General features: G+C 37.5%; 1 protein-coding gene and 1 long non-coding RNA gene across 2 annotated transcripts; one reads left to right on the top strand and one right to left on the bottom strand.

Moving 5' to 3' along the window:
- Positions 1–84: 84 nt before the first annotated feature.
- LOC146453084 (uncharacterized) lies at positions 85–2,395 on the top strand. The gene is made up of 2 exons (XR_014859578.1): positions 85–1,387; positions 1,771–2,395. It is a non-coding gene; the product is annotated as an uncharacterized LOC146453084 (long non-coding RNA).
- LOC146453083 (dynein regulatory complex subunit 4-like) lies at positions 2,113–15,098 on the bottom strand. The gene is made up of 14 exons (XM_085097067.1): positions 14,981–15,098; positions 11,554–11,929; positions 10,680–10,759; positions 10,342–10,398; positions 9,627–9,681; positions 9,368–9,456; positions 8,761–8,877; positions 8,435–8,566; positions 8,301–8,336; positions 7,668–7,754; positions 6,712–6,843; positions 5,544–5,621; positions 3,333–3,398; positions 2,113–2,743 (listed from the first exon to the last, which is right to left on the bottom strand). The coding sequence occupies exons 1-14, from the start codon at positions 14,981–14,983 to the stop codon at positions 2,594–2,596; spliced, it is 1,458 nt and encodes a 485-aa protein (XP_084953193.1). The 5' UTR covers positions 14,984–15,098; the 3' UTR covers positions 2,113–2,593.
- Positions 15,099–15,292: the final 194 nt, after the last annotated feature.

The following is a 15,292-nucleotide window of genomic DNA, read 5'->3' as shown; positions in this document are numbered from 1 at the left end:
TCACGTGTAGGCCATCCAGGGCACCAATCAGGTTAGCACGTGCAATTTAATCAGCCAATCAAACGCGAGCCGGAAGCCGTCTGGGGTTTCCCCGCCCTTTAGGCGGAAAATTCCAAAAATAAATTGCTTTTAGAGGCAAATTTTCTGCTTGAGTATGAGTATTTCGCTTTTCCGTTCCGAGACGTCATCTTCCCCATTTAGGAAAAAATTTCTGGGTCAGTTGCTACAAGAGCCTTTCAGAATCTAAACAAAGAGTTGGGGGAACAAAGTTCAGCGGATTAAAAAACGCATTCAATAAAGAATTAGACAATCTGGAATCTGAATTCTTGTTATTGATGTGTAATTTCTGGACAGCTGAGCTGTTTCTCGGCGACAAAATATTTGGATGTTTACATCTAAACAGTACGTTTGCCTTTGGTTCCTTGTTCTTGTTAAAAGTTATTTAATTTTTTTTCGACTCCTTCTCGTGCTGTGAAATGGCCTTTGAACCCTATAATTTAGTTTCGTTTTACCTCCTCAAAATCCTCTCTTTTTGTTTTGAGTGAATTCTTGATTAGCTGTCGGTGGAGAAATCAGCGTTCGATGAGTCGGCAGGGAAAATCAGGATAAGCTTTTGTTTTTTAATGTGAAAACAAAAAATAAGGCATTTTTGCACGGCATTTTATAGCACGTGCTTCGCATGGATTTATATGTTATATGCCGGGATTAGAGACGATTAACAATACAAAAGGAAAAAGATCCATGCATTGACTGTCTTATCTTAATCACCTTTTTCACTGAGTTAGCCACTTGTGTTTTCAAAAGTTGTCAGTCTTTCCGCGGCAATTTTAATCAACTTTGTTGACTTTTAATCCGCTAAAGGGAGTCTGAACTTGTACACAAAACGACATTCATGATTAAAGCCCTTCAAAATTTTGACTGTGCTGGGTTGATTCACCACACAGCGATCTCAGTAAGTTGTCATGTATCCAGCCTTTTCTGATTTTAAGGATCGGTGATGATTAGTGAAAGTATTTAAGTTTTTGTAGACGGATATGGCACCTACATTTCTGCTACACAAAGCACAACTTCACGATGCACATGTATGCACTTTGTACCTCACTGAAAGGGGTTTTCCCGACTATTTTGCTGAATGATGTCATGCAGTGTTTTTAATCACGAAACTGAAAAAAGGAGTGTTAACGTCAAGAAAGCGGATAAAGCACAAAACTGTGTTTATTGATTTTCTCAAAAACGTTTCTGCAATTTTTGCTTTGCTCTATAACGAACGAGGGATGACAACGACGGTGAATTTTGCTGTGGTTAAACGCACTCGAAATCCAAACAGAAGCCGCAGGGCAACATTTACAGAAAATGATTTCTCAATATTTCGATACAGCAAAACCCGGTAAGGTCTCGATACGGTTTGATAAATAGTCGTATCTGTTTTAAACAGGCAGTATTGATTTTATTAAAAGAGGTATTTAAGTAGGGGCTTTTCTTTTTCGTGATCTAGTATTGGCCTCACAAGGTATCACACCATCTGAATAAATTTTAATAGCAAATAGCGGCTAATATCCGAAAAAATCAATGTTTAAACACGGCCTTTATTCTCCGATTTTCGGCAAACGGGGCGTTTGAAACTGCGAAAAGCTGCACGGAAAACAAGATTGGTGTAGAAAAAATGTTGAATTTCAGATTTGGAAGCTTGCTAAAATGTCGTGAGCATCGAACCATAAACGGCATTAAGATATTGCATCATGAAATAACTCGTTTTCTTTAATTACGCAGGTTAGGTACTCATATCAGACAATAGGCGCACAAACCCCTCCATAGAATGGACCAATACAACCAGCCTTAACCCATTGTCAATAATTGCCAACCTTGTTAAAGCAAACAAAAGTTCACGACATGACAGTTTGGATGAAGAAAAGCTCAGCTGACAGAGGAATAATTAAAACTATGTCAGAAGTAAAGGCAGAAAACAGGACAAAAAAGAAAGAGAAAGTGCAACGCATAGATTTTAAAGTCGATATTTCGGTGGTATTACATAATTTTCTTTCGTGTGTCTTCCGAAAGCTAGACATAATGGCGCCGAGAGACAAATATTACCTTACCAAAACATTTAACACCTTACAGCGTAGAAGCTATTGATTTTAATGATTTTCTTTTTCACTTAGGTCTTTATGTTAAACGTAAATCATTTTCTTGTCAAATGTGAAGAGAAGGGCGACTGGTTTTTTTTAAGGTAGAATATATTATAAAATACAAAGTATGCGAAAGTCGTAAGGACGAAGTTCCGCCAACATATTTACACATAAGGCAGTTATACTTGCAAGAAATTGAAATATTCTAGATGACAACGAAAGAGATTGCATTGATAGTATTTACAGAAATGAAAAAAAAGAAAAAACAAGCTAAAATAACATTAAGATAATTGCCATCAGTGTATCAGAGAAAACTGCGAAAATTCAAAAACAAATTTCAACCAGCTACATTAATTTAATGCACTTATGTACACGGAAAAAAGAGTCTATTTACAAATTCTTTACGATTCTGACAAACGTTCGACAAAAGAGCCCCCTTAAATTTCAAATAAGTGCAGTATTTGTTTTTAAGTTGGCGCAGCCACCAAACCGGCGGGGCCTCGACCAAGTTGTTGTCCTCCAATGTTGCTTTCTAATGGCTTGAATCCGAGCTCTTCCGTCGGGACGCCGAATGACTGTAGCTTTGCTTCGTATGTTCGGATGAGATCGTTGTGTGCCTGAAATAAAACCACAAGTCGTTTAGATTTTTAATTCTTTCTGTAGCAGTATATAGGGTCCAAATTATACATAGGGTACACCGCAAAACAGTCACTTTCCGTTAACATCCACGGAAGGACCACTCTACAGAAGGACTGAGACACGAATCACCGACGAAAGTACAAAGTCCATTCCCTTCTGACTCGCTCCAGGCTTTCGGTCGAGGACCACGCGAGTTCGTATGACGAACCACCACAAAAATACCAGTAGGCCTGTGACCTTTCAAAATCCGTATTTTCACTGGAACCTTAAACCTGTAGCTGTATTGTTTTTAAGGACTGCGGACATTGTTCTGTTGTTCGTTTTCATTCCTCCCCGACCAACCACGTACCCACGTAACCACGGTGTAGGACGCCCCCAAAATCAGATGGACTGTTTTGCAGTCTAACGCTAGGGTTTTTAAATCCCTTTCTCGCCAAGTCGTCTCATGACCAAGAAGTTTAAACTTCAACCAACGCTTCCTTCTTCCGCGTTCGGAATAAGACCGGAAGCCTGATCGAACTAATGACAAATACGATCGAATGAAAAACAAATAGATTCCAAATTTACCTTGCAGACACGCGCCAGTTCATACTGTAGGTCCTTGATAGCACTGTTCTTTGAGTCCAGTACATCCTAAAAACAAGAAAAAAGGAACATAATTATATAATGATATAATTATAGTTAAGCCAAGTCCCAGAGGAGCAAATGAAGTCGCGAGACACGAGGGGGCGAATGTCAAAAGCGGACATCTAGAGTTAGAATATTAGTGGACTTTGGTCGCTTCTTCACGGCGAGATAAAATAGTTCCACGCATTCGTCCTTCCTTATTTCGGCCCGACTTATTCATAAAGCAAGCCAGGTGTTCGTGTATTTCTTTTCTGTCACGTTTTCAGCGAAGTTCTTGAATTTCGCGAAAGTTCAATTCACGAAATCTCTCCACCATTGTTTGAAGCCTTCGTCATTTTGTACGTCACTATGAAAACTGTAATCTCTTCTCTACATGTATGTATTTCAAATTTAGCTGAAATGCAGTTTGTCCCGATTAATCGATCTTCACAAGTTTCTTAGTGTTCAGGTAGTATAATACTAGAGGTAATCGAGGATTAGGAAAATGCGTCCGCACAAAATACGCTCTGTAGAGACTTGTGTCTAATCACACATGATGGTCAAGTGGCTTAACAGCCCATGCGTAAAATCAGTTTCGTGTTTTCCGCGATAGTATATTTTCTACACAACAGCATGGCAATTCTTCTTCTAACAACAAAACGTTTAACTGTGGCTTTATGAATTCACGCGAAGTCGCACACGCTTCCCTGAGACTCGATAAAGGATTTTTAGTATAAATATCACGTCTGAATCGAAAGGTAAACTTTATGCCCTCCGGAATTCCCTTTACGCAACTATATCACACTTCAGTCATATGCTCATCGTATGACCTCGATCATACGACTGGCACATGACAGCAGGACCACGAGGCTTGATGAAAGCGAGGCCAAAATTAGCCCTGAAGAAAACAATAGAATCTTTGGGGCGGATAAAGTGGCGTCGAAACAGGAAAAAAGGAGTAAAGCTGAATTCAATACAGCTACTGATGACACAGGGCTCCCAACACAAGATTAGGCTCGTATAATACATTCAGTTACAGGATAAAATACCAGTTAGTTAAACATAAGTAAAGGGAAAGAGTGCTGGTCACCGATTAATACCAGTCTATCAACCTTTGTTGTTTGACTGACCGGTCTTTTATCAGGATAAATAAAGTTATTATTATTATTGTTAAGTTTGATTTTCCTTCCCGAAAACGTCGGCTTTCCAATAAGGCAGTGATGGTACATTGTGTCGCATGCCAATCGAATTGCCACAAACTTCTTTTTTGGTAGTCTGTATATTATTAAATAACACATTATATTACAGTTCACCAGAAAGGAGTACTTTAAGTTCGCCTCACGCCGCTTTTGGGCAAGATTCTTTCCAAACAATAGCACAATCAACTCTTCAAGCGCCTGTGCATGGTCACAGTTCAACATCAGGTTTGTTGAATTTCATGGAAACAAGGTGAAAACAAGGAAAACAAGGAAAGTATTTTCGGAGTGAATCCAGATGCCGTAAGAATGGATAACTCTTAAGCTATCTAGGGCATTGCTGAGTTTTCAGCAATCTAACTTGTTTTCTACACGAGGTGTATGACGCAATGTTCACCGTCATTACGTTCTTTGGAAAGCCCGTGTTTTAAAAAGAAATGGGAAAATCACACTGTTCTTATCATGGTTTCTCTTTCTTTCCTTGTGGGTATGTGGCAATTTTACTCTGTGGTTGAGAATATCATAAAATACTAGAGATTTTAATAGAATTACTTTTACGGCAAACGGCTAACAGCAGAAATGACGACTGACGTGACCATGTTTACCTCATATTTGCCGCTCGCTGTTTTCAGCGTTTCCTCAGTAAAATTGAGTAGTTTTGCGTTAGCATCAAAGGCCAGAATTATTTTGAACTATTCCCATTGTTCCTGTTTTATCAAGAAAACGTCAACGCGACTTTCACGTTTGCCGATTGCGGTAAACGCGATCTAAATCTCTCTATTATCTCCGTTCAAATTCGTCCTATAAACGTCTCGTCGTACATGAGCTCACGATCCATCCAAATCAAGCCGGGTTAAAACGTGAATCAATAGAAACGTTTATTAACTGGACTGGGATTTTTTTCCCTCCGTACAAAATTTTTCACGTTTTCAAAAACCATAATCTTACGTAACAACTTGTTATCTGAGAATCTTACCTCGAGTTTTCTCGTGACGACTGTAAGAGCGGTAGGATCCAGATTGGATGCCGACAGCACTTCGTTCAGCTGTGCTTCCTGTTTGGCAAATGATAAGGAATCAACATAAGTAACAGTCGCCGAAAGCACGCAGCAAATTTTTTTACCAAAATGTTTCCCAAGTGCGTGCTTACATAACAAGTTGAGTATGACGCAAAATGTTTCTTAAAAAAACGCGTGAACATTTGTACTTCCAAAATGGCCATTTATACAGACGATTCTTTTAGGCGCTTATGTTGCGGAGATTTTGAGTGCGATTTGAAATCTCCTTTGAAAACTAGCTAAAAGCGTTTTATCGGCAATTTGCCTGTAATTTTGCTGTGCCTAGCTGAGAGCATGTAATGAGGGCGTAAAACACGTCAAAGTCCCCTTGAATCCCTCAAGGCAGCCGTTATCCTTACAACGCATGGGCTCTCCCATCATTGCAACAAAATCTCAATCAAATTATCTGATTTCCCGTAGTTTACACGGGAGATTATTTTGATATCACGCTTAAAATCGCCACAAACCTGGCATTAAAATCGTCTGTGCAAGCGGCATTTCAGAAGCAACTTTTTATTCCACAAAAAACTGCTCCATTGCACCCGAACGTGGGAAGTTTTGGCAGATGGTGAAATTCATTAATAGAGCCGTTTATAAATGATTGTGTTATTCGTATGAAGACTGGAGCCCTATTCACACCAACAAAACATGTTTAATTAAACAAGGTTTAACAAAATGAAAATTGGCAACAGAAAGCTGAACCATTGGCTTTGACATAGGATTCAAGTAAACTTTAACTTATGCTTTCATTTGTGCTAAATCTGTAACCGACAATAATCCGAAAGCAGCTTTTATTAAGGAAACAACTTTTAAACATGTTTAAGCCTTGGTGTACATGTGAATGGGGCATACATGTAGGTTTAGGTAAGCCACGACCTAAATGTCATTAGTAAGTTGGCGTCTTAGCTAAGCCGCGATTTACTGATTTAAGTCCCGGGCTTATTTCTGTCGTATAAAAGACCCTAATGTTTCTTTCATAACGCTTCCTCATTGCGAGAGCCTATTTTTAAAACAGCTAAAACACACGCCCGCACCGGCACAAGGACTAAATATTTTGTTGCCCCAGAGTTCTTTTTCTAGTAAGTACCTTCTTTTCCAGTGTGTCTGCCAAAGCAGCCAGTTTCTTCTCCAGCAACAAGTTCTTGAAGTTGCTCTTCTGTTGAACCTCATGGATGGCCTTGACAAACTTGCTGTACAGCTCATCACGTTCGCTTTGAGTCTAGAAAACATTGACAAAGAAACGCAATAATTCCACACATCATAGCAACAATCAGAGATGCGGAGAAGGGTGTTCAAGGGACTATGTCACTTTTCTTAGTATACGGTTTTAAAAAGCTAAACGACGTGTTGAATCAAACGCAACCCAAATAATGGTTCAGTTTTATTTGAAATGATTTTACTAGTCTTCTAAGCCTGCAAATGAGTGGTTTTGCACTTTTTTCTATCGGGTTTCTACCCTATGTACCCCTTCCACTTCAGAAACACGTTGCACTTAGCAACTAAAAGTCCTTAGAAATCAAACATCAAAAGATTGAAGGAGATATAGTTAAAGGGTACAAAGTACAAAGTACAAATTACCCAATGGGTTCAATTATTGTCAAGGACCAGGATTTTTTCTTTGCCCTATGATGCTTGTGTCGTGATGAGACAAAAATATCTTTTTTCATTTAGCAAGTTACCCATATGTGGAAATATCTAGTTGAGATGATTACAGCTGAGATTTACTGATGAATAGCCTGCACCACAGCTGTCTTTGGGAAAGTGAGCATGGATCGATTTGTTAGTTTGTTAAAAACAGGGTGCTGGCATAATAGTGAAAATCAAAACAGACTTGGGTTAAGGCCTAATTATTGTCTTTCTGTCAATCTCTCTCTGACTTGATTCCCAAATCAAGATGAAAACGATATCCAGTTTACTTTACTGAACCAAAATGTTCGGAACTTTAAATTTTAGCTAAGCAGAAAGTGCCTCAGTGTTTGCCAAAAAAACCCTGGATGGAAGCTTAAACCAAAACATAACAGTAGTAAATTTAACACTACAAACCTGAGAGAAACGTTGTTGAAGGACTTCATGCTCCCAGTGCAGGCTTCTGAGCTCTTCATCCTGGACTTTGAGCCTTGCTTTGGCACTCTAAAAAGTAACCATAGCAACCGGTTGACCAACACTAGTTAAAATGCAAGTACTAGCAAAACTGTCAGAACTCTATTAAGCGCCCAAGTGGGGTTGAGAGGGGGGGGGGGGGGGGCTTATTTTAAATCATAACTTGTGAACAAATTTAAAAGTTAGTTTTTCTAAATTATACCACACTTTAACCAACTGAAACAGAGTGCTAACAGCCTGTGTATAACAAAATAATGCAAAATTTGTCATTTTCATCTTAGCACATTAACCACATTCAAGGCCAAGTCTTCCTGTAGACAAACTGACTTATTTTTTGACCATTGGTGACTGAGTTTCTAAGCAAACTATGTCTTTTGGATTCCCTTATATCAATAAATTGTACTACTGTTTAAGCAGGGCAACCCAAACAACGCAAACCCATCAAACTCGGCTCATATTGTTAGGTATGAAAAATTTATCTGTGTGAGATGCTCAAACTTGTAAAATAATGGTCAGGAATAAATCTCAGTGAGAAAATATGTCCATCATGTACTTAGAACATGTCATTATACTTACAGCTAATGATGCTTTGTCTTTTTCGTAGTTCGCCAGCTGAAAAGAAAAACAAAAGACCAAATTAATACCAAAGAAATAAGAGCTTGCTACCCCTAAACACAGAAGACCTCATAAAATGTGTTAAAATATCTGACCTGCTTTCTAAGTTCTTCCACTTCCTCTCTGGCTTTCTGTAATGGTTCTGTTAATCTCTTGTTCTCTGCCATGATTTCATTCATTTGTTTTTCCATTCTTTCTTCCTTCTTTTTCATCTCCTCAACTTGTTCCTGAATAAATAGTTGACAATGAACATTATTCTCATGACCAAAAAAAAAAAAAAAATTATAAAAATAACCAATCAATGAAACATTTTCAAAGATCATTAAATTATATTTATGAAATAATGTCTGATAGGTGCATTAACAAACATTGAAGATAAAATATCATGAAAAATAATATTATTATCAAAGAAGCCTATTACCTTAAGGGAATTGATGAGTGCCAGGTTGTTAAGTGTGATGTCATTGTAATAATTCTTGATATCGCTGAATGCCTTCTCGTGATTCTTCATAAGGGTATTGATTTGACCATTCTTACGCTGCAGATGAGAACATCAAACAGTTACAAATCTGATATTAAATTACTGCAGATAGTTGTTTCCATAAACAACATTACATGTAAATCGTTCTTTGCAATGACCTTACCATATGATTACTTTTAATTAATTTAGTTACTACAAGGTAGACCTGTATTTTGTCATTTAGGTTTTTCTATAATTTTGTAGAATGTCCTCACTCACTCCTGTCACCCCACTGCTACCAACAAATCTTCAAATAAATTTATTATGACTATACAGTGGATTTTACTGATTTTTCAAACCTACTTAGTCCTAGCGAAACTGAATTTGGTTTGAAAAATTGGAAGTTCTAAAACTTGGAGATAAAAATCTGACTGAAGCATTAATCCAAGGGAAACCACTTTTGGTTAAAAAAAATAGGAGTTCGAAAAATTGGGGTTCGAATAATTGAGATTTCACTGTACATGTACATATAAAAAAATCATGGAAACATAGATGATAAATTTCAAACCTCTTCAATTTCGTGAATTTCAGTTTTCCTTCTCAGCTCCAGTTCTTCCCTCAGTGCCTTCATTTTCTTGTCATACTTTGACTCAATTTCTGTCAACAAAAGAAAGCAAGAATTCAGCCACAAATGAGACCTCTGAGAACAGCTGAATGTAAAATTGATCAATGATCAACAAGTATTGCCTGCAATGAAAATAACTTGAACAGAATTACTATTTACATGTATATTTTTTTTGAATAAAATGTTCAAAACTGTATCTCACCTTTAACTTGTCTTTCAAAGTCTTGTCTAAGTTTTGTTACATTTTCATCATGACCCTATAACCAAGAAAATAACAACTGTTATTACATTGTAATTAAGATCAGTGTTTGGGAAGCAATTTAACAACTGCCTGATAAAATCAGAATTATACAACGTTACTGTACATGAAACAAAATTACATATGACTGACAAAACGTTTAGAACTTCTTTCTTGTACATTTGAAAACATGATTCACACATAAATGTGTACAAGAAATAAAAGATTTAAATGTTGCCAGCTGAGTGTGCATGTAAATGCAATGTATTTGTCACCCCAACATGTTACACAATTGCGCGCCCTTATGACAACCAGTAAGTCCAAATAATAATTTTGATTTGATGTTTTAACAATCTGCCATTGTCCACCATTCTGTTTTGCATACTTTCACTGTTTTTCTGTTACACTTTAAGAACTTTTTTACCACTAAATGGAGGCAGTGGTATTGCAAATTTTGCTTTGGCCCAAATTTTAATGTTTTGTACATATATACTCAAATCTGCCATTCTCCAACAATCTAAAACTTATAATTTCATTGTTTCTCTACAATATAATGCTTAATTACCGTTATATGGAGGCGAGGGGAATATTATGAAATATGCGTGTCCAAGGTGGTGTGATAGGGTGGATCCTTACAGTACTTGCAACACAAAACACAACGGGATATTTCTGAACTTACCCTCTTGAGATTCTTCACAACATCTTCATGGGAAAGTTCTTGTTCTTTGAGTTCAACCTGTAGGTAGAATGTTTTCATTTCAAACTGGTTCTAAAACCATATACATGGATGTGGATCAGTCAGTGTGTAGAATTAATACATTCATTTTACTTTGACCAATGACATGACAGATGATTAGCTCAGGTGACTAGTCTAAAAATACAAAATACGATAATTCCGATAGACACAGGTTGATGTTATAAGATGGCACAAAAGCATGTCAATGTACCTGAAATAGTTATGCCCAATATATCCTGCAATCATTATGATACTCAGTAAAGAGTATGAGTTTAATATACCTTGAGAGATCTTTTGTCTTTTCTAAGATCTTGTTCATTGTTTTTGTGATCATCTTGTGCAAGCGACAGTTGTACTGCACCTAAAACAGAATGGACAGCATTAACATGAACCTTCCTGACTCTACACTTATGAAGCATAATTTTAAATCACTTGCTGTGATCAGGAGAGTAGAATCCCACTTTATGGACACCCACTTAAAACAGAAAAACTTGTTATTCTTGGAAAGTTTTCTTCGTCCCACCCAATACATTTTCCTTAAATTAACCCGCTTAATAAGGATGTATTGTATTAAATATGGCCACTTTTTCTTGTCCCAAAGCTAGGTGTTTGTAATAATGGGGATTGACTCAGTACTATTGACCCCAGACGTCCACTGAATGGACTTTTTTCAGCCTGTTTCACATGCTGTTGGTTTCAGCCACATAATTTTGTTGAAAAATGATAAAAAAAAACAGAGATCACATGACGAGATTTCTTTTTCATCACAAGATTGACATATTACAGGTATGTTGGGAATGATCACACTTGGCCTCTCTTGTAGCCTGATTCTTAGACGGTCCAGGTTGCTCACGGAAAGGACAATTTTGGAAAAGTTCTCCGTTTTTCTGTGCACATGAGAGTTCACAGAGAATGCAAATTATCCAACACTCATTCAATGACACCAATCGTGCATTTAACAAAATTGCAATCTGATCGTGAATGATCACCTGTTTGAATCTGTGGCCACGAAACTCTTGGAGCCAGAGATGGGTCAAATATTAATTTAATGGATGTCTGGGTTATAATAACTAATCTTTACTAGTACTTAAATGAAAAACCACTTGAACTTAAAATTTATAATAAAATCCCAATAATATAAATTATTGCACTTACTTTCAGCCTTAAGCTCAGCAATATTGTTTTGGTGTTCATAAAGCAAGTGCTTTACTTTCTGTTTATAAACTTTGATTTCAACTTGGTGTCTCTCCTCCGCCTCCTCCATTTCACGGTCCTTATTGCGCAGCTCTGCTTTCTTTTCTTCATGCTGTCGTTTGGTGATTTCCCAAAAAGTGGTAACCTTGTCTCGTTCCAGTTGAAAATAGTTGCGCTCTTCACGTTCTCTGTCTAGCTCTTCTCTCAATCTTACAATATGCTCCTCGAGCTGTTCTTTGCTCATTTCCTCCGTACTGATTCCATCCACTATTGTTGGTGTCTTGGATTTTGCAGACTTCTTCTTTCCTTTCTTCTTCCCACTCTTCTTTTTGGGTGGCTATGTGATAAAAAACAACAAGCAGGACTTAAATTTTTTCCGACATTTTTCTGATATCATATTTAACTAGCCTTATTATAAATTATTTATACCTACGGTCAGAAGATCAAATAGAGGAAAGATCCTTGCAGCTAGTACGCAACTAATAGTACGAAAGCCTGAAAAAATTTTTTTTCAGGCTTTCTTTTCGCAACTGCAGTTGTGTACTAACTGCGAGGATCTTTCCTCTACATGTATTTGATCTTTCATCCGCAGTTCAAAATGTGTAGTTCCAGAAAATATCCATACCCCCACCACGGAGGGAATTTCACATAGGACCCCCCCACCCCCCAGGAGTTTCCATTTTCAAGGTATTTTTTTAACCCCCCCCCCCCCCCCACCCCTTCGGAAATTCCTCAAATACAGAATACACCCCCACCCCCCTCTGGAAAAGTTTTAATTCAAAAGAACGCCTCAAAAATCAGTTTGATGTTAACATTTCAGAAATATCAAGAACTGCCTACACGAGGAGAATATATGCGTTATCGAAGAGCGCGCACGCTGTTCAATTTCACCCGGCAGAGTTTGCCAAAAAGCTCTTGATACCGAAATAATTGTTGCGTTTTATATTTACCTGTGGTCATTGACATCAAACTTTACCATTAGCTTTGCTGAAGATTTTAAATCTAAATTGTTAGAATAAGTCGGGCAATGCAAAAATATGTGTCTTCATTTCATTTGCATATGTCATGTTTACGTTCCTATGCAAATTTTAGGAGATCAAAAAGATTATCGCTTTAGTTCTTCTCAATTGATGATTTTTCTCCTGGTAATCATTCAGTCTAGTTATTTTAGTCAATAGTTTTCCTATTGAATCGGAATAGCATGGACAAAATAAGCATTAGCAGAGCAGGGAGACAAATAGAGCTTTCAGATCGTAACTTGAAACCGCAGACGAAATGGAGCCGCAAAATGAAATTAGCATGTTCACGTTCTTATGCTAATTTTTATGAGATCAACAACGCATTAAAAGAATGTCGAATTGGCTCTATTTTGTTGAATTTTGGCATAGAAATTAAGTTAATAGTTTTGGACTTTGATTTGAAATACTTTGGACGATAAAAGTTTTAACACGGGTCAGTTTTGACAAACCAGTTATAATTGACCCCGGGAATTGACCTTTGCCCGTAACTTTACACAGCATACAAAAATAACAAACAAATATTCAATGTTTTATGTAAAATTGGGGCTTTCACTATATAGCCATACAAAAGTTTCCTTTTTAAACATTGATACAAATTCAATTGTTGCCAGTGAACAATATTTTTCTACGCAAGACTTTCACAAACAACAGTTTTATAATAAGCTATAATAACTGAGTCACGCAACGCAGACATAGATTGCTTGTCTCAGTTGGACTACTTCGCTTACAAAGGCTTTTCGGAGAAGGGAAACATGTTTTTAATGCAACAAGGGTTTCTTTAAAACAGTTAAACAACGTAAAGTCTTCAAGAACGATCTACGAAGTTGCTAAGTTGGTAAGTTACAAATTATTTTGAACAACTATGTCTGACATGAACGTGAAGTTGACCCTCTGGAAACTTATCCGACCATTCACCCCTCCTCCCCTCGGGAATTTCCTGGGCCATTGACCCCCCCACCCCTCTGGAATTTCCAATTCCCTCCGTGGTGGGGGTATGGATATTTTCTGGAACCACACAATATAAGTTTTATATATTTACTTTCATTAAGTCAGAAGATCAGAGGGTTCGTGGTTCAATGTTTGATTATAGGTTAGAAAAGAAACTATACTCCACATTTGTCTCTATGAAGTTGTATGAATAGGTACTCAGTGACAAACTACAGGGGATAACCCTGTGATAAACTAGCATACCACCCAGGGAGGACTCAGGAGTCATATCAGTTTACACCCTGTTGCTTTGTGCAATAGAAACTGGGTTCTGCTCCATAACGTAAGACAAATGTCCTTTAAACACCTTACAGCCAACTTATTACTGTCATTACCATGTTTCCTTCTCACTCTCAATGTTGTTTCTTACAATTCTGCTAGAAAATCTTGTGAACCAAAATTGAGAGGGCTGCGCTCGGTTGTTCAAAAGCAGATTAATGCTAATCCCTAATTAAAATTACCCCCAGGTTTTCATCTTGCTTGTTAAAATGTCTTTTAAGGCTATAAATTCTAAGCCAATGATAAGGAAAGGTCTACATGTAAGTTTAAACCAAGGCACAAAAATATTTTGGAAGAATCTTTTTGACTCAGCTTAGTATCACCCTTACCCTGGATTAGTTTATCAGGCTTTGAACAGCTGGGCCCAAAGTGACAAGATCAGAGTGTTCCAACTAATTTGACTGGGACACTTATTGGCGACGTTAGGCTTGAAGTGAGACTACTTGCGAGGGTGGGGGGAGGGGAGGCTTGAAAACAGGGAAACGTTTAACCAAATTCTTTGGCTACAACATTTCTCTGTTTATAAACATAAATTGTTCCTGTAAATCGCAAACATGAACTGCAAGCCTATGTGCTGTGATTAATTTTCTGACTCAAATAAGTGAAACAAAACATCAGCCCAGAGGTTGGGTTGCAGCGACTTAAAAGACTTGACTTGTTTTCTGTAGAGCCTCTCTTTCTCCTCATTCTTTTGGAGAGTTAAGAGAGGCTCTGCTCGTTGGTGACAACAAAGTAGAATGAGAAAACATTAAATTCCAGATTTAAGCTTAACTTACATTATCAGGGATATGCAGATAAAAAAAGTCCTAGCATTTTTAGATGGCCAAAAACCAAGTCAGGGGACGAACGACTGTTTTGGTATCAATAATGTTTGCTTTACTAGTACAGCACCTCCATATTATAAAGACTGTAACGAGTAAATAATTCTAAGCTTTCTAAACCTTCTGTTTAAGCGGTAAGTTCAGGTTTATAATTTACAGCAGATAGCAGTTGGCCTTTATCACATTTACCAAGCCAAGAATCGGCGAGATAAGGAAATCTAAAGCGACGACTGTAAGTTCAACAGAATAGCGAATGAAAACATTAAAAAAGTTAGCACCTACCATACTGAACGGTGGTTGATTTTAGTTACAAAACTGACAAACTCCTGACCGAGGACAAACTCGATTGCTTCTTCAGAACATGAAGGTTAATGTTGTTGCCTGGAAACGAATTCAACAATATCAAAACTCCCGGATAAACAAATGATGCTTACCGCTGTAACCTAAACCGCGGACGCAAACAAGTAACGCTAATGGCATCACATCGAAAAACTACAAAAAAAAGTTTAAAGTTGATCTCAACACGTGGTAAATGCTATCTCCAGGATATCTTTTTTGTTAATTCTTTCCAAGTATTTCTAAAACTTGAGCCCA

This window comes from Pavona decussata, unplaced genomic scaffold (genome assembly GCF_977016875.1).
Source record: "Pavona decussata unplaced genomic scaffold, jaPavDecu1.1 SCAFFOLD_353, whole genome shotgun sequence".
Classification (NCBI taxonomy): Eukaryota; Metazoa; Cnidaria; class Anthozoa; order Scleractinia; family Agariciidae; genus Pavona; species Pavona decussata.
Note: the sequence above shows the minus strand (reverse complement) of the source record. Positions and strands in the feature narration are given on the sequence as shown.